This window comes from Triturus cristatus, chromosome 4_2 (genome assembly GCF_964204655.1).
Source record: "Triturus cristatus chromosome 4_2, aTriCri1.1, whole genome shotgun sequence".
In the NCBI taxonomy this organism is placed as follows: Eukaryota; Metazoa; Chordata; class Amphibia; order Caudata; family Salamandridae; genus Triturus; species Triturus cristatus.
Window position 1 is genome coordinate 114,341,705 of NC_140586.1, and position 24,861 is coordinate 114,366,565.

Genomic DNA, 24,861 nt, shown 5'->3' on the forward strand with positions numbered 1-24,861 from the left:
TATACCATTTACTATATCTAGTTTTCATTTACAATCGTGCTCTCAGGACTATGTTCTATATAACACTGCGTCCACCTACCCTTTTCACGCATTACATTTTGAGATGGGGGGGAGGGTCAGGGGGTGTTTCTGCCAAGTGAGCCCAGAGTCACAGTCACAAACATCCTCTTCTTCCTGAATAAAAAGTGAGATTATGCTGCATACTTGTTCATATTTTAAGTAGTTCGCACAGACACACATTTTAAAAACAGTAAAGTTCCTAATACCCACCTTCTCTGAACAGTTAGCTTGCTGCCCCATCCACCTCCTCCCTATCCTCTGTTGTCTGAATCCATGGACTCCTCCCTCCTGCCATGCATGGTCTGATGTGCTGCCACTGCCCTCCATTTAGCATGATGTACCAGTCCACTCCTCCTGCCCTTCATTGCCCAATTCTATGGCCCATCATTGACCTCCCGCTTAGCCTCTGTGCTTAGCTTGCTGCCCCTATTCTCCTTCCCCCTGCCCTCCGATGTCTTTGTGCATGCCCCTGCTCCATCCTTTTTGCCCACAATGTTCCATGGACCTGCCACTCCTATCTACTCTGAGTGTTCTGTTGAGCTGCCACTCCCTCCCACCTGCCTAGCATTGGCAAATGACTGTAACCTGTCCCTGCCACCTCCACCCTGCCTGTCCACATGCCATGCCCCCATCCCCTTTCTCCTATCCTCCATGGTCCATTTTACTGCCACACCCTTCTGCCGTCCCTGGTCTGTTGTGCTGCAACTGCTCCTCCTGCCTGCCCCACGCAGTCTGTTGTGAGACCCCTTCACCTGAACTCTCTTGTCTGTGCCCAGGTCCTGACCCTCCCTTCTATCCTCCATGGTCCTTTGTGCATGTCCCTGCACCCTCCTTCTTCCCCATCATAGCCATTGTGCTGCCACTAACCCTCCCGCTTGCCATGCATGGTCTTTTGTGCTGCCATGGCCCCTCCCACCTTCCCTGTGTGGTCAGCTAGCTGCCCATGACCCCCTCCCACCTTCCCTCCATGGTCTGTGTGTATGCCATCATAGTCTTACTGTTGCTCTCCATGGTGTGTCTTGTTTCTAGTGCCCATCCTGCCTGACCTCCATGGTCATCTTGCTGCTCCTGCTCCTGCCCTGCCCCCTTACCCCCAGCCCTCTGTTTCCATGTGCAGACCCCTATTCCCTCCCTCCTGGCTTGTCTGTTCCATTGTAATGCCCCTGATCCGTCCTTCCTGCTCTTTATGGTCTGTTATGCTGCAGCTTTCTCTCCTGTCTGTCCATTATGGTCAGCTAGCTACCGTTGCCTCTTTCCCCTCTGTTCTCTGTTGTCCATGTGCATGGTCCTGTCCCCTCCCTATTGCTTTCTATGGATTGTTGTGCTGCACTCCCGTCCCGCATGCCCTGTGTGGTGTATTGTGCTGCTGCAAACCCTGATGCCTGCCCTGTAGGGTCAGTTTGGTGCACCTCTCCATGTCCCTCCTGTCCTCTGTTATCCGAGTCCATGTCCCTACCCCAATTCCTCCTGCCTACTATGATCCAATGTACCATATTTGCGAACATTTTGAACTTGGTAATAGGGAGATTTTGAAAAAAAAGTGGGGTATTGATTTTCCCCTTTGAGTTACATTGAAAAAGAGGAGATTGTAGACAGGAGACAGATCAAATAAAGCCCATTTGAGCTTAAAAACATTGGACGTTTCCTGGCTGAAACGGCTCTGTTGGCACGTATGGTTGTACTACCACTGCCTCTTCCTTCTGCCCACAATGGTCTATTATATTGCCACAGCCTCTCTTGCCAGTCCTGTATTGTTGGTTTGTTGCCCCTGCCCCCCTTTCCACTGCCCTCCATAGTCTGTTGCGCTGCCACTGCCCTTCCTGCCTGCGCAGTGTGGTCAAATTGTTTCCTCTGCACTCTCCTACCTGCCTTCAATTTTCAGAGTCCGTGCCCCTGGCCTCTGCCTCTCAACAGTATCCCAATGAACAACTAGATTGCTAACATTCTATATTTATTACAAAGGTGTGGAACGCCTGACGTCATCTTGATGTAATCAAAACTGTAATAGCTAGAGCATTTCCTTTAGAAATTACATATATGAGAGGGTCTTATTTGCATCAAAATTATGGTTAGTGCTCTAAAAAACTAAAATGAGGACATATTTTCTGAGTTTTCAAATAGCGACAAAGAACTTTTAAATTATTTGTAATCTTTATGTTTTTTTATCCAGTTGACCACTTGATTAAATGTTGCACTTAGGGGAGAGAATGTGGTGTTACTTCCAGAGATGCAGACTTTGCAACTGGGGAACCAGGTTGGAGTTTCTGCTTCAGCTCAACATTCTGTGATTCTGGTCAAATCACTTAATCTCCCCATGTCTACAACCAAAATGAATTTTAACTTGTGTGATGTAACCAATGCTCATGTAAAGCACTCCAATACCTGACAAGTCTGCACTATATAAAACTGCAAATACATAAAATATAAGTGTTTTGCAAACTTCTGTCATTGGGCTACATGTGGGCTACATCTGGGTGATATGTGTGCTGCATTTCGGCTCTTTTGTCTCTGGTGGCCATCTTGGGAGTTTTATTTGTTATGAAGTTTCCTAATTTCCTCATTTACTGCAGTATCCTCAGTAGGAAATGCTTTCAGTTTTTTACTTTGATTCCATCAAGAAGGTATTCAGATATGTCACACATTTGCCATAAATTCTGAATGTTAGCACTCTAGTTGCTCATTAGATCACTGTAGTAAAGCTACTGCTCACCACGGAAGTCTGCTGCTGGTATTAAAAGTGCATGTTTCAGTCTGCATTTCAGAATTTTTTAATGAAATAGAAGAGGATTTGAGAAGTCACTCAAAATGTGCCCTAATTTTTCTTTCTTCAGCACTAACCATAATTTCTATGGCAAAATGAACCCCCTCATTGTGATCCTTTTTAAATCAAATGTTTTAAGTGTTACCAGTTTATTCCAATCAAGATGGCTTCAGGTGTGCCATACTTTTGTCATAAGTAAGACAGTAAGCGCTCTAGTTGTTCTTAAGAACACTCTGGGACATTCTGTCATTGGGCTATACTTGGGCTACATCTGGGTGATATTTAGGCTACATTTGGGCTCTTTTGTCTCTGGTGGCCACCTTGGGAGGTGTATTTGTTATGAAGTTTCCTAATTTCCTCATTTACTGCAGTCTCCTCAGTAGGAAATACTTTCAGTTTTCTACTTTGGTTCCATCAAGAAGGCATTCAAATGTGTCACACATTTGCCATAAGTTCTGAATGTTAGCACTCTAGTTTCTCATTAGATCACTGTAGTAAAGCTACTGCTCACCAGGCAAGTCTGCTGCTGGTATTCAAAGTGCATGTTTCAGTCTGCATGTCAGAATTTGTTTATGAAATAGAAGAGGATTTGAGAAGTCAAAATGTGCCCTAATTTTTTTTTCTGCAGCACTAATTATAATTTCTATGGCAAAATGAACCCCCTCATTTTGATCCTTTGCAAATTAAATGTTTTAAGTGTTACTACTTTATTCCAATCAAGATGGCTTCAGGTGTGCCATACTTTTGTCGTAAGTAAGACTGTTAGCGCTCTAGTTGTTCGTTAGAACACTCTGGGACATTCTGTAATTGGGCTATACTTGGGCTACATCTGGGTGATATTTGTGCTACATTTGGGCTCTTTTGTCTCTGGTGGCCATCTTGGGAGACTTATTTGGTATGAAGTTTTCTAATTTCCTCATTTACTACAGTCTCCTCAGCATGAATACCTTCAGTTTTTTACTTTGATTCCATCAAGAAGGCATTCAGATCTGTCACACATTTGCCATGAATTCAGAATGTTAGCACTCTAGTTGCTCATTAGATCACTGTAGTAAAGCTACTGCTCACCAGGGAAGTCTGCTGCTGGTATTGAAAGTGCATGTTTCAGTCTGCATGTCAGAATGTTTTAATGAAATTGGAGAGGATTTGAGAAGTCACTCAAAATGTGCCCTAATTTTTCTTTCTGCAGCACTAATCATACTTTCTATAGCAAAATGAACCCCCTCATGTTGTTCCTTTTTAAATTAAATGTTTTAAGAGTTACCACTTTATTCCAATCAAGATGGCTTTAGGTGTGCCATACTTTTGTCATAAGTAAGACTGTTAGCGCTCTAGTTGTTCGTTAGAACACTCTGGGACATTCTGTCATTGGGCTATACTTGAGCTACATCTGGGTGATATTTGGCTACATTTGGGCTCTTTTGTCTCTGGTGGCCATTTTGGGAGACTTATTTGTTATGAAGTTTCCTAATTTCCTCATTTACTACAGTCTCCTCAGTAGGAAATACTTTCAGTTTTTTACTTTCATTCCATCAAGAAGGCATTCAGATGTGTCACACATTTGTCATAAATTCAGAATGTTAGCACTCTATTTGCTCATTAGATCACTGTAGTAAAGCTACTGCTCACCAGGGAAGTCTGCTGTTGGTATTGAAAGTGCATGTTTCAGTCTTCATGTCAGAATTTTTTAATGAAATAGAAGAGGATTTGAGAAGTCACTCAAAATGTGCCCTAATTTTTCTTTCTGCAGCACTAATGTTTTAAGAGTTACCACTTTATTCCAATCATGATGGCTTCAGGTGTGCAATACGTTTGTCATAAGTAGGACTGTTAGCGCTCTAGTTGTTCTTTAGAACACTCTGGGAAGCTGCAATAGAACACAAAGGAATCAACTGACAGTCTCTGCCCTTGTTGGATGTACATGTTTTACTGAGAATGTCAGACTTCATTCTCACATGACTGAGAAAGATAATGTGAATTTACAGAAAATATGCTCTCAGTTTAGCTTATAGATCACCTTCCAAACCTCTTTGGGAAAAGCATGAGAAAATAGTTTTCTCTCAAACATGATTCATGATATCACAGCAGAAGACTTTTTCACATGGTAAAATCCTAAAATGAGTATGGTACCATCAACAAATATAAAGTAACTAAAGTCTTAAAATCTTCTATTAACTGCAATGCTTTTTAATGAGGTGCTATCATGTATATTGGTCCCAAGATGGCTGCCAACACTTCTTGGTGAAGTACTGACAGCCAATCAGATCTCACGATGAGATATGTGGTTAGGCTCCGCCCAGATATATCTATCTTTTTAACTCTAATTTTCTCAGGAACTAGTGAACGGGTTTACACCATTTAAGCAAAAGGCACGAGTCTGAACTGAGGACTACCTCTTTGCCAAATTTGGTGTAATTCCGTTCAGCAGTTTGGGCTGTAGCTGCGTCAACAGGTCCTATGGGAAAATAAATGGGGAAAACATGTTTTGGGACCCCCCTTTTTTCAAGGCCCCCGCTTGACGAATCACGTGAAATTTTCAGGATAGGAGCCGACCGGAGCTGGCCAATAGTTTGGAAAATTTCGCGAAGATTCGTCAATCGGCGCCAACGTTATTCCAAATAGAATGTTGCCGATTTCCTATGGAAAATAGGTCCTAACTATAACTACCTACTGGTGACTGCCAGTAGGTTATACACACACACGTTATATATATATATGTGAAGGAAGCTGAACGTTACGCCTGGAGCCCACTGGAGGGCTGTTGAATTGTATAGATTATAGCAAAGAAAATGGTTTTGACATTGTAATGGAACCCACCTGTGGGATATATTGAACTGCATCTACCAGCATGCAACTCACCGGAGAGTGCATGCGCATTGGGTAAATTAATGGCTGCAGTTAATCCGTGACCTGTCATTTTGCTGCCCCATGAGGAAGAAGCAAGCAGCTTTGAAACGCGTCGGGGACCTTTGAAATACAGGTTTAACGCGCAGCTTCCTAAATAAAGAAGTTTGATAACTTACTTGCTGGCTGAGTGGCGTCCTTGAGATCGAGGAACCTTGAAGAAGATAGCACGCGGCAGCCTCAGCCGTGGAGGATGCACCGCCCGTTGGAAATGTGGTAACGGGACTGCTGGGATGCACCTTTCAGCCCGGACAGCAGAGCAGGCAAGCTGGTGAAGGAAACTGAACGTTACGCCTGGAGCCCACTGGAGGGCTGTTGAATTGTATAGATTATAGCAAAGAAAATGGTTTTGACATTGTAATGGAACCCACCTGTGGGATATATTGAACTGCATCTACCAGCATGCAACTCACCGGAGAGTGCATGCGCATTGGGTAAATTAATGGCTGCAGTTAATCTGTGACCTGTCATTTTGCTGCCCCATGAGGAAGAAGCAAGCAGCTTTGAAACGCGTCGGGGACCTTTGAAATACAGGTTTAACGCGCAGCTTCCTAAATAAAGAAGTTTGATAACTTACTTGCTGGCTGAGTGGCGTCTTTGAGATCGAGGAACCTTGAAGAAGAATATATATATATATATATACATATAATTCAGTTTTGTGGTAAGATTCCTTTTTGTCTGAATCATTGGAAAACTGCTTGGGGGAAACACATTTAGGTACTCTCCCGTTTCTCATCTCCCGCTTGACGGATTATCCCAAAACTTTCCAGGAAGGAGCTGAAGGGTATAAAACATGAAAAAGAAAGTTGTGAAGTTTGGTGTACACATGAGAAACAGACCGTGTTTCCCCTGTATTTCTTCAGCAACAAAGAGTCGCTGCACTCTTTGAACTTAGTTGAGCATGCACAGCAACACCACTGACAAGTTTCAACCAAACAGTCTTTCTCATGGTTGGTGAGTTTTTTTTGTGTCAACATAAAGAGGAAAAACGCATCTTGCTTCTTTGACAAGAAATGGCGTCAGTGGCCGGTGAAGAGAACAGTTGCAAATAGAGGTAAGGAGGGTTTCAGATACATTAGGACCATGGAGACTCACACGCTTGTTACATTTAGAGCATCTAGCTTGGTATCCTTGAACATATTATGCTCAAGCATATTTTGCTTTGGCACAGTGCCCCCGGTTTTGTGAGTTTGGTGTATTTAGCATTTTTGCTGTCATGGTTGAGTGGGCCATTCTGGGACAGTGTGTCTCACTATGAAGAGAGGAATTGTATATAGAGGTGAGAAGGGTTTCAGCCATATTAGGACCCTGGAGCCCCGCACACTGAATATTTTTTAGAGTGTGTAGCTTGATATCCCTGACGCATTTTGCCTGAGTACATCGGTATAGCGTGTCTGAATTTTGCAAGTTTGGTGCCTCTGGCAATCCTGCCAACATTGCCTGTGGGCCTTTCTAGGATATTGCATTCCAGGATATTAATGCTGAATTAAGGAGTGGGCTCTGGGTTCCTCCCTCTTTGTAGGTTCCAATTTTAGTTAAAGATAGTGCTGCCATTGGTAACCAAGAATACAGAGGATTTAAAGAACAGATTGGAGTCTATTTGACTACCAAATATTATAAACAGGTAGAGTTTCCTCTTTACCGACCTTAGTACCCCATGAAATTCCCTCTATACCCTCTTTACATGTGACACCTTGGAAATAAGCTTGGATGTCTAAAGCAGTTGTCTCCAACCAGTCCGAGCTACCAGTAGCTCGTAGAAACCTTCTGAGGAGCTCCCAGCCTTGGGTTAATTTTCAACTAAGAACTTCAATAAATAAGTGTGCATTTTCTTTTTAAAGTTAAGGAAAGGCTATGCTTATTTTACATTATTATCAGGCTGCAGATAGTAGAGTCTGATAATTAGCTGTACTCCATTCAGGTTTATGACTCATGTGGGTCACAGAGGTTCAGAACCGAAGCACTGAGGCATTTAACCCTTACATAAAAGTAGTTCTCAACTCAATATTGGAGCATAAAAACAACATGATATTTCTGAATGTGTTTACATAAAAAAAAGTTAAAATGAAGATTTAAATAAATGATTAAGTTGTCTCTATACTTCAGTTTTCTCCATTTTCATAGTGTCACAAATACAAACAGCAGGAATCTTGCTCCCAGTGTCTGGTAGACACAGTTTCATGTTTATGACTGAAAAATACGGCAATTGTTTTTAAATGGGAGAAATTTCAAGTACAGAAAAATTTTAATTATGAAATTAAGTTTTAATGTTTTATGAAGCATGTTTTTTCACTTTAAACAACTCATATTTAAACAAATGACTGCATTTTCCTGTTATAAATATGGCACCATATCTACAGGCCACTTGGAGTAATATGCCTGCTGTTTTTAAAGGGCTTTGACCTGAGAGACAATTAAAATGATGAGTTGTATGTAATGCATATTAACATATCTATAACTCTTCAGTTGAATTTTCTCCCATTTCAAAACGTCACATTTACACACAGCAGGCATCTTAATCCCAGTGGCTGGTAGACACAGTTTCATATTTATGACTGAAAAATACAGTCATTTTCTTTAACTGGGAGAAATTAAAGAGCAGAAAAATGTTCATTATTAGTAACATGTTTGCAGAACATTTTTCTGCACTTACAATTTCCCCATAAAAAATGGTTGTAAATTTGTGTTCTACATGTTATGATGCCACATACGGTGAAAGGTATGTCTTATGCCACAAGTACATATGAAACAGGCACTCTATCTGATATATCTCATTCATTCACACATATGTTCATACATCCTCACGGATCATGCACCTACTGAGGCACATGGTAGCCCTATCATAGTACCCCTGGTCACAGTATTTTGTTCAAACCATAGCATCAGACTCCATGAACATTAGATTTAAAGTCAATGAAGCTGGACAAGGGGGCATCTGGTAACAATGCATGAGTTACTTGGCTCATGACGATTTGCATTGATCAGATGTAGCTTTCATTACAGAAAAAGTTGGAGACCCCTGGTCTAAAGGTAAAAAGGAAATGGTGTTTACAAGGTACAAACTACATTGGTGCATAGACTGACTGGAGGGCCACTTGATGGTGTCTTAGCAGGCTAAAGAGGTTCATTTTATGGATATATACATATATATTTTTTAAGAGGTTGTGCACATTTTGGGGGGATTTTTGTTCTTGGTTTTTTGGGCATGCAAGTGCACGGTTAGGGGCAAGTTTTTCACAGAAAGTGGAAGACCTTTTAAACAGAGTTATGAGTAATAATTTCATTATGTTGGTTCACGCTCAGAAGGATTTCATATTATATTTTCTGCAGGTCTTTGGGTGATTAGTTGTTACTCAAGATCAAGTGGCTGTCCTGATGAAGGCGTTTCCACCAAAAAGCGAGTAGAGTTATATCTATAGCCACCTAACAAATATATATGAGTCAATTCAGTACCAACCTAAGGAACACATATGGTCCACAGCCATTGAAGGATAGAAGGAAATAATTGTCATGTCATTGAAGGCTTGCCCATGTCCAATATCTATTGAAGGAAAAAATGTAAAAAGAGAATTGGTCATTTGCCATTATTGTTTTGATTACTGGTTATATTGTGGGAGCTTTTTCCTGTGCTATAGGTGAATGCGTTTTTATTGAATGTAAGGTTGTAATGAATGAGAGTAATTGTTTGGTTGTGGCGACTGGATTTTGATGACTGAGTGATGATGAGTATGTTGGAAAGTTTTTGAGAAATGTACTTAATGGGATATGATCTGCATGTATTTGGTTAAGAGTTATATAATATTCTGTTAAAATATGTAATTAATATGATGCCATTAAAGTAGATCAATTTGTACAAAAACCTTTCTATACACAATGAATCTGAACTAATAATATGTAATAAAATGTATGATTAAAAATATAGTCTTCTGAGCTGCTTAAAAATTTTGATTTGATGGTTGAAGTAGATGAAGGAAAGACTGGTTTTTTTTTAATTAATGTATTGTATTTTACCTGCCCCAGTATCCCATTGATGCAGGTGGTCCTTTATTGTTGCTTATATGTAGTTATATGTACATATTTATATTTGTGGGTTTGCCTGTACGCGTGTTCATATTAATTTTAGTTATTACAAAATGTGTTTCAACATACGTGCATTACATATATATGTAAGTCGTCATATATATATATAGATATCATGTATACCCATACACAAAAGCAAGCGCACGCAGAAGTGTGCTAAAAGACCTGTAGAAATCGAAAGAGCAGCGACTTCCACTCGGATTTAATACAACACTTGAATTTTCCAGTCCTTCAAACAGTTTAAATATAAGCTCTAGTGCTCCAACTTGTAATTTTGAATATTCACTCACTTTTGTGGGGTTTTTTTTCACAGCTGGTGTCCAAAGGAAATATTTTCAAGGTGGAAAGGCAGGCACACAATAAAGGCGCACTCTCTACTGTGCTGAGCATAGAGGACACCGCTCACATGTGGCCGTCTTTCAGAATCGTAGTATACTACTATGTCAACCACGGAAATGAGATTGAAATTGTATCAGACTCCCGTTGGGTCGACATGCCTGATGTCTGCACAGGAACGGTAAGTGGCTCTCGTGATGCTCATATAGCTTGCAGCTGAGTTTGATGCTTATTTCTTTATTGAATCCTCCGTCGTGTCGTTCTGGACTTGAAAAAAGCACGAAGGCACCACTTATCTATGCGTGCACTGTTTCGAGCAAAACTTGTAATTTTGAAATTTGTTGTGAGCACATATTTAAAGTTACCTCCAAGGTCCTTTTTTCGATTTCTATAATTGTTTGATCGCAGCAAACGTTGGCGATATACTTTTTACTGAGACTGAGGGGGATATGTACAAGGAAGTGGCGGAGCGTGTCGTTAGCCTCCTTGGCTTAATGACATGCTCCGCCACTTCTGAAATGCAGGGCTGCACCATATTTACAAGAATGTGGTGCAGCCTTTCGTTTCCCCCTTAACAACTTAGGACCAACGCACGCACCCTTGCACCAGAGTGCAGGGATGTCTGTGTGCAGGGGAGGATTGATTATGCCTAGGAAGGTGTCCCTTCCTGAACATAAACAATCCTCAAATGCCGTTTTGTAACTTTCATGTGTGCTCATGAAGCAGCACACATGAAAGTTACAAAATGGCCTTTTTTATAAAAGGTTTGTTTATGTACAGGAAGGGAAACCTTCCTGTACATAAACAAACCATGGCATTTTGCTTTTTCCATGTATGCTGCACAAGGCAGCACACATGAAAAAAGCAAAAATGAGGAGAAATAATGCATTTCCCCTCGTTTAGCCAACTTAAGACCAGTATTTTCCTGGTCTTAATTTTGGCGCTGCCTCCTATGTATGCCACCCATGTACATAGGGGGCAGCGTCAAATACAATGGGTGTTGCTGTGGAACGCCCACCACAACACCCACTGCATGTTCCTTTCACGCTAACCATGGTGTGAAAGGGTGCCTTATGTACAAGGCTGCGTTAAGCCACTTTAAGTGACTTACGCTGCCTTGTACATAAGGCGCAGCCCCTATAGTCACCACAACGTTCATAAAAGTGTTGTTGTGGTGGCGATAGTGGCTTGTACATATGCCCCTGAATATTTAGCCATGCTTGGTGTAGGTCGTTGAAGAAAAGGATGGGGGTGCTCTAAGTGGGGTTCCGAAGGATACGAGGGATTTCAGTTCCTCAGTATCTCCCCTCCCTCTTCTTTTATACCTACCTTGAAACAGCTGGGATCGGAAGTGGCTATATTTGACAGAGTGTTGTTAAATAAACTCAAGGAAGCGACCAAATGTATTCCCAAAGCTCTTCCTAATCTTGAGACACAAGAACAGGCAGCTTTGAAAGACTTAGGGCATATTTACAAGCCGCTAACCCCACTGGAGCGTCACTTTTTCAGACACTCCGGTGGTATTGCTCCATACCCCATATTAACAAGGTGGTGTGGCAAAGGGGCGGGCAATGGGTGTTGCTGTGGGCATTTCACAGCAAACACCCATTGCTTTTTGACACTGCCACAGATTTACAAGGCTGGGGCAGGCGCCAAAAACTTATGCCATGTAAACCCTGGCTTTGGGATGTCGATACGACAAAAAATGATTCATTTCTCCATGTATTTTGCTCTTTCTAGCACACATAGAAGCAGCATATCACCTTTAAAGATTGTTTATGTGCAGGATGGTGTGCCTCCCAGCACATAAACAATCTCCCCTGCAGTGCAGACACCCTTGCAAAATAGCACAAGGATGCCTGCGCTAGTGTAGGCATCTTTTTATTTTATGGAGCATTACTGCGTTTTGAAAAGGTCCAAGAAAGGCGTTGCCAAATTTGGCGTTACACGCGCTCCGACATTTTATTGTACTTATTCCCCTTTGTCGTTTAACAAAAATATCACAGTCAAAAGCAGTGACAAAGGTGGGGGGATTGCGTTCATGGACACTAATATATATGTTGAGGAAATAAAACTTATGTTAATGATTACTGAATATTGCACCAAAATAACTATTGATCCCACTATGAGAGTTTAGATTAAGATCCAGAAACTTACCAAAAAGGCAGTGAGTGTGGGGTTATATGGACTGAAAAATAAGAATTCTTAACACAAATAACCCTGGCACGCTTCTATGGCACTCAAAGATGCACAGAAATCAACAAGATCCCCCACTAAGAAGACCCATTTTGACCACAATAGGCTCAGTGACAAAGCCCCTATCAAAATATGTTGACTCTTTTTCCGTCCACTTGCACCCAATATTAAATCCCAAATTAGAGATACCAGACACATGATATCTAGAATAGAAGGTCTGACTTACAATGAGCACAGAGAGATTATGGTCCCTCTAGGCGTAGAGGTGCTCTACAGTAATATTCCCCAAGAGGCAACTATCAGTGCAGAGGAGGCTTTTATGCACCAACATTTGAATGAAGCACCCAAGAGGTTTTTTTTTTGAGTGCCTCAGGATTACCCTTTAAGATAATGCATTTGAATTCGGTGGGGACCTATACTTAGAAAATACAGTAAGTTAGCATGGGGGTGTCGTGTGCGCCAAGCATAGATAACATCTTCATGCGTCAGTTTGAAGCCAAGAATATACACAATGAGGCGGCACCTTTCTTTCAGTCTGTAAAACATTGGTCACGTGTTATAGATGCATTCCAGATGCAACAAAAACTGTCTCCAACTCATACTTCCTAAAACTGGATTGTTTTGGTGTAATTCAAAAATAGCAAAAACAAGAGTTAATGGACAGAATGCAGAACAATGTCATACATTCACCTCATTACAGAAATCTGGGCCTAAATCCCTCGTTTTTTTCCTCCCCGTGGCATTCCAGTTTGAACCCAGCCATATGCAAATCAGTCTTGACCCTGTGCCTCATGGGAACAGATCCACCCATTTGCTGTCGCCAGGCTTGGTTAGGCCCACATTGATGTTTTGTAGGAACCAGAGAGAAATGGGAAGATAACACCAGACTGCAGGCAGATACACTTGACTGGATACACACATTTTTGTCGATATCGATATCTTTTCAATATCATCATCAGAATTTCCTCCGACTAATGTACTAGAATACTTGACCAAGCATTCTCCCTTATAGCTAACAAAAAGGACCAAGGGATGCAGGCAACATTATGGGAGGTGTATAAAATGGTGGTCAGGAATAAGGAGCAGGTGAGGATACACTATAAAAGAAATATCAGTAGGGAGAGGGTCTGTCACGTGGATTAAGGCCACTCCCTATTTACAGTGCTAAGTTAGCTTAATCGCGTTAGCTGTTAGAAAGCCATCTTGTTGCTTTTGCTGACTTTGCACCCGACACTGTTGTTACATGTTATTAATTTGAGAAATGCAGACTCGCTCTTGTCTCAAGGGAATGTTATTTATACATCCTTAACAGTTGCTAGTGCCCTTGGTCTGTACATCGAGTAAAGAACTGTTCTAGGACACTAGACGGTGCCGGCTGATTGTGTTCAGGGTGATCGTACCACTGTTTAGTCACAACATGCACGTAGCTGCAAATACCAGAAAGTCTTGTGCTTTAATATCACAGCGCAGCATATTGTTGAGGCATTCGATAGAAGAGCTGTTGCAGAGAACACTGAGCTGATCCTGTGATGTGATACATCTGAGCTGATCTATACGGTATGGGGTCCACTATGCAAGCCTATGAGACCTTCTAATAGTCTAATAATATTTTATTAGTAACTAGAGAAAGGAGGGTGGTTATTTTCCACTGTCATTATAATATGATCGCTCCTTTTATATTCTATGGTATTGTAACAATGTTAATGGTAATGATCTTAACCATTTGTCTACTTATGTTAGCCAAAGTATTGTTTAACAGGACTCGAGGTTTATGAATAAATTCTTTAAACTTTACTGTGTCTTAGTTATTCTGTTGTGGACTGATATATATGTGCAAACGGGTATTTCGGGTTCCCACCATTCCTGAGAATAACTAAGTCGCTTGTTCTGGGTTGTCTATACATTGGGACCGCCGAGCTAAATCTCGGATAACGAATGTGACACTAAGCTAGTCGGATAAGGGGTTCTTAGTTCTGAGGGGAGTTTCTGGTACACCACAATTCTCTAAGGTTCTGGTTTCCTGCGCATAGTTCTGAGCATACGCAGAATCCCTACAACAGGTCCAAACCATGGTGTGGAACCTTCTCATATGCGAAAAGTGGTTTGGGAACTTACCACTGCCACTGAAGATATGACAGCTGAATTGTATCTGCATAGAATACCACCGAGCACTCAGGAGAAGCTGTTTTAGTGTGGAACCTAGAATGGGCAGGTCTAGGCTTGCTTGGCTATGTAGAAGTGATGGAGACAGGCATCGTTTAATCTGGGTCCGAATTCTCAAAGTACATATTGACCAAGAGGCAATTAGCCCTTTGGCTATGGAAAAATCTTACCTTACCAACCTTGGTGACCTTAATCTTTGGCTGAGCATGCTCACTATCATACGATGTATATTGCTAAAGGACCTTGAAGTGTTTAAATTACTTTTACTCAGTTCAAGACCTCTCACAAAGCAGTGACCAATTTGGTCCCGGTTAGACAATGCTACTCTGGATGACTGTGAGAAATTGGGATTGTTAGAAATTGGGTCTCTAGTTGGCAGAGGTGTGCACCATGTTCAAGTATGAACCACAATCCTAGTCAGGGTATGTCACAACATACCCTAAATATCCTGTGCTCACCCTGTGGTAGCTTGGCAATGAGCAGTCAGGCTTAGCTAAGAGGCAATATGTAAAATATTTGTGCAACACTTAAACCAGTAACCCAGTGAAAACACCACAAAAATACTCCATAACAGGTTAGAAAAATAGATTATGATGTTATAAATAAAAAAAGATCTAAATGACAAAAATCCATTCAGTAGAAGTCAAGATATGATTTTTTTAAGGATTAAATGCAAAATATAGTGCTTGGAAGCAAGTAGCATATAAAGAGGTAATTGGACATGCTGGACCGAGACAAAGTCAAGAGTTCAGGCTGACCTTGATGGAGCGCGGGCCGGAATCAGGACCTACGCTGGTCTCAGAGTAAGAGTACCTTGATTCTGATCGCAACCTTAAGATGCATCATTAATCCCCACGCAGGTGAGGTGTTTTACCAAATTTCTAGATGCAACTGCTGTGAGGCCTGGGGTCCATGAACGAAGCATCAGTTACAAAGTGTGGCAGTTCCGAATGCGATGTGCAGGGTTCCTCCCTGCTGTGAAGGCAATGCGCTGATTTATCTATGTAGTGACGGCAATGCATCTGTCCCGAAGTTGTGGTTCCGAGTGCAATGTGGAGGTTCCGAGGGCGATGCCCCTGTCTTGGTCCCGCAACAGCAGCGATGCTTTGATTCTGCTCTCTCAGCAGACGCATCGGTTTCAAAGGATCAAACCCCTAGGTCCACTTCTAAGGCTCCTGGGATCGGGTGACACCACATGGCAGCACAGATTCACAAGCGAATGAGCTCAAGGGTTGGGAGGTTTCAGAGACTTTTCTGTCCCTGAGACTTAGGCAACAGGAGACAAGCCAGCAAGTCCTTGGAGTCATTCTGCATTTAAGTGATGCAGGTCCAGTCCTACTCATTCAAACAGGAGAACATCAGGCAGCAGGGTAGCTCAGCAAGGCAAGGGCACAGTAAGTGAGAGATCAGCAAAGCAGCAGTCCAGCAGAATGGCATTCCTTTCAGTAGCACAGCAGTTATTCTTCCTGGCAGAGTAGTCACATGTCCAGAAATGTACTGAGTTGGTAGTGTTAGGGGTCAGGTACTTATTTTGTGCCTTTGAAGTGGGGGAAACTTCAAAGAAAAACTTTGAAGTGCACAAAGTTCCTGCCTTGGCTACAGACTCACTCTGAGGGGTATGCAGCTCTTTGTGTGGAGGCAGGCACAGCCATTTCAGGTGCAAGTGTCAGCTCCTTCATCCAGCCCAAGAAGACCCATCAGCTTGGTGCTGGGATATCAGGAAGTGAATGGCACATCAGGCACACCTAAGCTCCCTTTATGTGTGGCTTTCTAAAGGAAATACACAAAGCCCAGCTGTCACCCACCCCAGATGTCTTTTGGAGACAGGAAGAAGGCAGAAGGCACAGAATGGTTTTGTAAGGAAAATGCCTACTTTCTAAAAGTGGCATTTCTAGACTTGCAACTTAAAATCCAACTTTACCATAAGTTGTGATTTTAAATTGTGAGTCTAGGGACACCAAGCATGAAATATCAATCTTGTCCCAATTGGAAATTCTAAGTATAAATCTTGCAGTGGTAAAAATGGTCCGGAGAGTTTTTCTCTACCAGGACATGTCAAAAGTACAAGTCCTACCTTATAAGTACACTGCACCCTGCCCTCCGGGCTGTGTGGGGTCTACTGTAGGGGTGACATGCATGCATAAAAAGTTAAGATTTAGGCCTCGCAAGAAGGTTGCCTTGCCAGGTCAACATAGCAGTGTAAAACTGCTCACACAGGCCCTGAAATGTCAAGCCTCAACCATAGTTAGAGGGCTACTTAAGTGGGTGGCACATTGAGTGGTACAGGCCCACTAGTAGCGTTAAATGTGCAGGCACTGGGTGCATGTAGTGCACTTTGCTAGGGACTTATAAGTAAATTAAACATGCCAATTGTGGATACACCAATGCAACCATGTTGTGGAGAGAGAGCACATACAATGTAGCACTGGTCAGCAGTGGTAAAGTGCCCAGAATTCTAAAGCCAGCAAAAATAAAATCTGAAAAATGGAAGAGTTAGGAAAAAGTTGGAGGACAACCATCCTAAGACTGTCAGGTCTAACGTGAATATAGATGCAAAAATCAGGTGTCCTGTGCAACTCCACAACTGTATTTTTACTGAGAACCAAGCCCCCGACTGTAGCACTTGACTCTGTCAGGGGAGTGAATCAGACCAGTTTAAGTCCTACTCAGGGGAGGTGGTGTGGGCCAGTAATCTCAATTGACTGGCATGCAACAACAACACTCAATAAATTATTGTCTAGTTAGTGCTTTTTCTACTAAAAAGAAAAGTACCTGTCATTACACACATACACCACTGAATACTACAGGTAGATCACATAGTACCTTTGGTAACTCCTTCCTATCACTGTTCACTCCTAGAGGGCCCTGAATGCCATATTCACAATGCCGACCAGCATTACCAGATGCAACATCACAATATAAAGTGGTGTTAATAGCCATGAGGAAACCTTATTTGATTTGTCAATGGGTAACCACAATAATATCTATAAAGCAGGTCGAAAGGCTTTGTTAGGGTGCACATCAGTGTGCAAGACAGACCTACTGGCTTTTTCTAGCTGACACCTCCTTAATAACAATAACCACGCATTATAATTCACCAATGTGTCACCATTAAAACATATGGGAACAATAACCATACTCAAAAGCACTCAATAGAAGTATAAGCATTGCATTGGTCTGCAGCATTATTATCAATGAAGCATTTACATTAGAAAAAAACGCAAATATATATGTCAGGGTTTTTCTTTATTTGTTTCACGTCACATAAAGCAGCAATATGAGCAACCAAAAAGGCTCCCCTCACTCCAAAGCCAAAGAACAAAATCCCCTGCTCTGAAAGTGCTTTCAAGTCAATGGCAACCTCACCTGGCGTCATGCCAGTAAGACCCCCGGAGACATAATATTAATTTTCCAACAAATACTCTATGGGCAGCTGCACCTAATGAAGCCCCCACAATACGTAAACTGAAGGTTGGTGGGGCTCTGCCTCATCTTGGGGTGTCACATTGGAAAAACATGTTTTCAGCCCTCTCATGGGGCAGTATTGGGCACTCCTTGGATAGCATCACTGAATGTTTATGAGCGTCTCTGCCACACATTTCTTTTCAATATGTATCCTTTTTTAGTGGGTTGCCAGTGCCCCATATCTCTTTGTTCTGAGTAACTTGGTCCCACCCAGGGCACCCAAATGTTCCAGTAGTTGTCCCACAACCCAAGCCAGCTCCCCAGTGATTTCCAAGACAGGCAATTGCATGAGTCAGTAGCATCCTCTTCTGCTCACCCTAGGAGAGAGACGCTTATGTCTCTGGGATCTGCCTAAAAGGAGTTTGGGCAGGGTGGAAGAAGTCCGGCGTGACCTAACACAGTCACGAGGGCAGGTGACAAGCCTGGCAAGTGGTGTTTGCTTGGATTGCGGGGACCTGGAAGCCCAGGGTGAAAATGAGTTATGTGCTGCGGTGCTTTCTTTTGTTCCTTTGTTCCCACCTTCCCCAAGTCCCCCCCAGGGAAATGGTGGACCCCTCCAGGGGGCATAAAGCACTACAGGCAGGAGCCCCCCCAATGAGATTAGTAAAAAAATAAAATACATGGTGCTGCTCCCACGCCCCGGGCCCTGACTGAACCCTGGAGGATTACCCCTGAGATAAAGCACCGCGCTATGCACCAGTTGTCCATTGTTTTCTTTAAAAAGGTGCACAACTTAAAACAGGAATATCTTGGTCCCCCTTGGCCAAGTTTTCAACAGGCCTCCTCACCTCTAAAATGTTCATTCTGTGTGCAGCTGGATTTGCTGGACCCATGCTCCAGCCTTCTCCTCTGCCTGGCTCCTGGTGTCCTTTTCTTTGGTGGAGCATCTGGTGCAGCCCCTTCACAACCAGCCAGCACACCACTCTCCTGCCCACACTCCTGGGGCCCTAGAGCCTCCCACTGTTTTGTATAGCACCTGTTAAATAGGCTGTGTGGTTCAGGTATTTCACCAGCTCGTCCTCCAGAGGCATAAGGAGGCCAGCACCAGTGGCCCTTGTGAGACTCAAACTAGTCAAGGGATCAGCTGGTGACAAACTCCTTAGTCCATCTTTTTAGGGCATCAGGTGACTTCTCTTTCAAACAGGGCATCCTTTCTCTGTTATTGCCTCCCAGGACCAGTGTCTTTTCAACTGTCTCTCCCTTGATCATAGGTTTTAAGTGGGGTGGAAAGTTTTAAATGCCAGGCACCCACGGCCAATCCTAGGCTGCCACATTATCCCTCCTCTTCCCCTGCATCACATTCTGAAACAAAACAAACATGGGATTTTCTAGTTATCTCTGGAAGTAACTCCTCTAGGGGGCCTTAGCTCTGTCCATGGTGACATCATTGCAAGATCCATTCCAACCAAAACTTAAAAGGCGGGTCACTGCTGATGTTGGATACAGGGGTCTGGTCCTCCCTCTTTGTTGTAATGGGCATGAGCAGTCTCAGGCCAAGTGCAGTGTGAAAAGCTAATTATCGGATGCAGATGTTTGCCATACTCCTTTCTTCTCCAAGAAAGTGGGTCAATCACTGTTAATTACTAATTTTGTGTTGTGACGCCTTTGATACCCCTGTTGGGGGGCAGAGTAATTAGCTTGGGCCAGTAGTGGGGAACAAAGGACTAGAATCTAATTATGAGTTGAGTCAGAAGAATATGAGAATTCTTGAATTCCCACGAGATGCAAATGTAGTGTGTTAGGACCTGCTCATTCCAACTCAGGTGCATGTTTTATCCCAGTTTTTATCCCAGTTTGATACCTTGCCGCATACTGTAGGCCTAATGGGACAAAATCGTACTTTAAAGCAAATTTCACCTATGGGTATAATAGTACCACACATTTTGCGGTGAGCACTACAGACCTACTCATAATACAGCCAAGGTCAGCAAAAACTATTGCAAAGATTCCATTTATGCCAAGCTACCTATATGCCAATACACAGGTGCACATGACGGTAGCCTTACACACGCCGTGCACACACACTGGTGCAGACAAGTTCACGAATAACCAGCCCAGTGCCACTTACGCTAGCTGCAAAACAGCGGCCTTATCTCAAAAGGTGGATGCTGACTATAAATATCCTCAGTCCAATTAACGTAAATTTACCCTGAATGAGACTTGGATAGTGAGAATCATTCACAGAAATTGGCCAAAAAACAGTTACGCAAAAGCATAAAATCCTGGTGGACTAAATGGGCAAAACCTATTTGCTACAATGACTCTATCTAGTTTGCCTGGACAGCTCACTTCAGTATTCCCCAAAAAAGTACTGATCCTTTGTTTTCCAGAGAATCAAACACAACTGGAAATCTAAAAAAGGTATAGTCTGCTGATGATCTGACTATTTAGGTCAGGATGATTGTTTCTAGTCCAGGGAGGAACCGGCTTGGCAGTTCAGGCTGGACTGTTCCCATGAGGAGTAGGGAGCAGGGTCAAGACCGATTTGCATATGGCTGGGTCCAAACTTTGGTGGCGTAGTGAGCAAAAGAACAATGGATTTAACCCAGATCTCTTGACTGGGGGTGAATGTTTGATTTATTCAGCATTCCTTGCATCATCTTTTGCCGCAGCAATTTTCACCCTAAGTGGGATGGTGGTGCCCAGTCGTGGGTCCCTTGCTCACTGTGCCACTGGATTCAAGCTAGCCTGACTGATAAGGGGAGATACCCTGAAACAGGTTCCTGGATGCTTGTTTCCCATCCAGGGAGGCCGAGCTTGGCAATTCGGGCTTGACTGTTCCCATGAAGAGCAGGTTCTAGAATGATTTGCAGATGGCAGGGTCCAAACTGGGGTGGAGTAGTGAGTAAAAGAACAATAGATTTAACCCAGATCTTTTAATTAGGGGTGAATGTTTGATTTATTCAGCATTCCGGCCATCATCTGTTGCCGCAGTAATGAAAAGAGCGATATAGCATAAGAATGGAGGAACCATGTTCCTTCTGGCCAGATTATTCCTGATGAATGGGAATGGACCACTGCATGAAATTTAGAAAATGTATCTATGATGGAAGAGATGCCCCGGATTGTGTTGAAACTAGGGAAGCTTGGCAAAGATACAACATACTAAGTGAGAAGAGTGCCAGAGTGGCCTATGGGAGATCCCACCTCTTAAAATACCCTCTGGATTATTGACACTGGGCCTGTAAAGATTTTCTGAACTCCGTACACCCGGAAATATAGTGATTGATAAACTGATGTTGGGGATCAGTAATCTGTGAACAGCTCATCGATGACAAGCCTGTTGTTATTTGTTAACAAAAACATTTGTAAGAAGGTAACTTTTTTAGGGTAAAACTCAAGAACAGTGGACATGTTATTGTACGATAAATGTATGAGTGCCTGGATCACAAAGAGAACACAAGGAGATGACAGTCACAGATCTGGGTTGAATCCATCATCGTTCTTTAGCTCACTTTGCCACCCCAGTTCAGACCAGTGGCAAAGTGAGCAAGGGACCCACGTCTGGGCATACCCTGCCAACTTAGGGTGAACAAAGCAAGCACAAGGGGATGATGGATGGAGTGCTGAACATTGCAAACACTCACCACCAGTCACAGATCTGGGTTGAATCCATCAGCGTTCTTTAGCTCACTTTGCCACCCCAGTTCAGACCAGTGGCAAAGTGAGCAAGGGACCCACGTCTGGGCATACCCTGCCAACTTAGGGTGAACAAAGCAAGCACAAGGGGATGATGGATGGAGTGCTGAACATTGCAAACACTCACCACCAGTCACAGATCTGGGTTGAATCCATCAGCGTTCTTTAGCTCACTTTGTCACCCCAGTTCAAAAGATCACAGAGAGATCCACATTATTAGGCATTTGCATAAGTTGGAGTTTGGAGGTCTCTAAGAAACATGTTTTTTCTTAGCATGGGACTTAAGCCAAGGGCCTGGAAAGCGTCCACTCTAACTTAAATGTGTCCCAAAGTCAGGGGTGTCTTTTGTGGTCCCTGAATAGTTAGGTGACTACCAGATTTTAAGGATATAATAAGAAGATACATATAGTCAATCTGAATAGAAATCATTTACATAATCAGCAGTTATCCTGAATATATGTTGTGAATCTGACCAGCCTGGACTTACTTTTTCGTCACTCATGAATTTAACATAACATAACATAACATGTGTATTTGTAAAGCACACATTCACCTTTATGTATCTTGGTGCTGAATAACAGATGTTCATTGTTACCCAACTTAATGGTACTCGTTTTATCGAATGATGAAAGGCTGAGTGGACCCGCTGGGATTTGAAGTTGGGATTAGGAGGTCACACACATGCCCCTATAGTGAATGCATTAGTCCACTAAGGCACCAGACCCAGTTTTAGGGCCCAATGTATATTTTGGCAGACTCCGTTGCTCTGACGGAGGTGCCCCACTAAATTATGAAAAGCCTTCTGGCCCAGACGACATTTCAAGTATTAATTGGAACTGCTGTCGCACCAGTTCCTGCCAATGCATTGTAACTTTGCTGTATGTCAAAGTTCAATTTTTTTTATTTTCAAAATAAAAATCACAAAGCGGGATTTTCTTTTTGAAAATTAAAAAAAACAATGCCTTCCTCAGAGGGGGGGTTTCCTCTCATGGCGAGGGTGGCATTGAGCACTTTTCAGTGTCCCTTACTGAATTTTAATCAGGGAAGCTGACCATAGTCGTAGCTAGGAGGAAACGCCGTCACCACTGGAATGGAGTTCCATCTCTGCCAAGCTATAAATCAAGCCCTAAATATGCTTTGTTCAGCTGTCGAACATGGGAATTGTGTTTTTGTAAAATCATTGAATTTTGGAATAACGATTGTAAAATATGACTTAACTATCATCCATGTTGCTTTTTGTTTCCCACATAGCTCGAGATAAAGGCCAAAGATGATTCTAAAAAGATGTATGAGCCCGGGGCTAGCTACAATCTTGAACTGATCGCAGACGTGGGTGCTCAAGTGGGTTTGCTCGCAGTTGACAAAGCGGTTTATGCTTTGAACAAAAAAAACAAAATGACACAGAAGAAGGTAATCAAACTGTCTTTATGTTAGTAATACTGATCACTGCCATAAGGGTATTCAGTAACTGGGAATATTTCATTGTATTCTAATTGCATGCATATTACATTTACTGCCCCATATGAGGCAGTGAAGAGCTGTATGGCAGTAGCATGTTATGGGAGAAGCCTAGGTTAGTGATTATTGCAATCTTGATTGGTTATTGTTAGTTAATGGGATTAACCTTGTGATCGCAGCAAACTGTTATATGTATTTCCTCCAGTTTCTTTGTTGTAGATTAGGTTAATCGCAGTTAGGTGTGATCTATGGGGTGAATTTGTGAAAATGTAAAGTGGGATGTGTAAGGAAGCTCGAGTAGGTTAAAAGATAAGGTTAACTTATAAGGAATGGTTAACCTGAAGGATTGTTCATGTTTCATGAGAAGAGTTAGGGCCAAGTTGAGGGAATACAATACAGACACATGCATACAAGCATGCAATAGAGTAGGCTTGCCTCAGAGACAGTAAGGCATGCAGAGTATGGTTGGTAAGGCAATGTTCATTTGATATAGAGGAAGTTGAGAGAAAACAGGGGCACATTCTCCATTACGGCTCTGGCGCTGCGTCTCTCTGAAATTCCTTTACATTCATGTACAATTATAAAATAGACTGATTTATTTAGAGATACTGCGTTATCTCTAAACAAACAAGTTACTTAACTTCGGTAATGATTTTTCTGGTGGATACAGTATCTGCCTGTGGATTGTGTGTACCCTGACTGACCTGAAACTATGCGGATCACCAGGTTGGGTACGTTTACGCTTGTCTGCAAGTGTTTTGAAGCTATCATGTCAGCTTGTAGGGAACGAAGAATATCTGTGTGTTCCTGTGTGCATTGTCTAACTGAAAAGTCAGGTTTTATGAACTCGTAGAAAGGTTTTACTCTTTCTGCGTAAAATGTATGTTCTACCAAAATTTAGGAATCCCTGGACTGATTATAAATTTTTCAATGATTTTGGAAGTTGGAGCAGCACGTATGTTTCTAAAAAATTGGCTTCCAGGGTTTTCCCTTCACTTGAAAGCTCATATCCCCAAAACAGGATACTGAGGTGGGCAATTTTTTATTTTTTAACGTTGAATTTGTAGCCCTCAGATGCACATCCCAAAATTATGGTATTCACTCTGTTCAAGTGCTCCTCTAGGTCATTGTTCCTTAGATAAATATTATCCACATAGGACATTGCCTCTTCATCCAAATTTTGAAGTAACTCAGTTACTCTGGCCGAAAACAACCCTGGGCTGTTCTTATACCCTTGGGGGATTCATCAAAATTGCATCTGGGACCCCAATGCTGAGAATGCAGTTAGATACCTGATTTCAGGTGCTATATTTTGGAAGAAAAATCCATTTGAGATATCAAGTGTTGTTTTATATTTTTTCCCCACAATGTTATTCATTAATGCGGCACTGTGTGCATTTTGCACTGCAAATGTATTTGTGCAAGTATTTAAATGTCTGTAGTCTAAAACTAGACAGTACGAATTATTGGGTTTCATAACGGAAAACAAAGGTTTATTCATCGATGAGGTGCAATGTTCGATCACCCCTTGGTATTCAAGTTGATCTAAGATCTCCCTGACTTGTTTTTTTAGCTTCTTGCTTTATTGGATACTGTCTCTGTGCAGTTGGAGCACTTTTTAAAGGAATTATGTGGTAGGTTGAATATTCATCCCATCCAACATGGTTTTTGTATAATGCAGGGGCTTGGGCTACCACCCACTTCTGCGCTATGTGTGTTTTAGGTGCTTGGGTATATGGTCTGAGAATGCCAGTAAAATTACTGTTTCTTCTTTAGGGCAATCCATGGCAAATGCTGGC

The 24,861-nt window shown here is 42.3% G+C and overlaps 1 protein-coding gene across 1 annotated transcript in view; it reads left to right on the plus strand.

Moving 5' to 3' along the window:
- Nucleotides 1–24,861, plus strand: part of LOC146833112 (complement C3-like) — a 1,368,049-nt gene that overhangs the window by 590,989 nt on the left and 752,199 nt on the right. The window contains exons 13-14 of the mRNA XM_085600736.1: nt 10,119–10,322; nt 22,856–23,014. Coding sequence (XP_085456862.1) covers nt 10,119–10,322; nt 22,856–23,014 — 363 coding nt within the window. The remainder of the gene's footprint in view (nt 1–10,118; nt 10,323–22,855; nt 23,015–24,861) is intronic.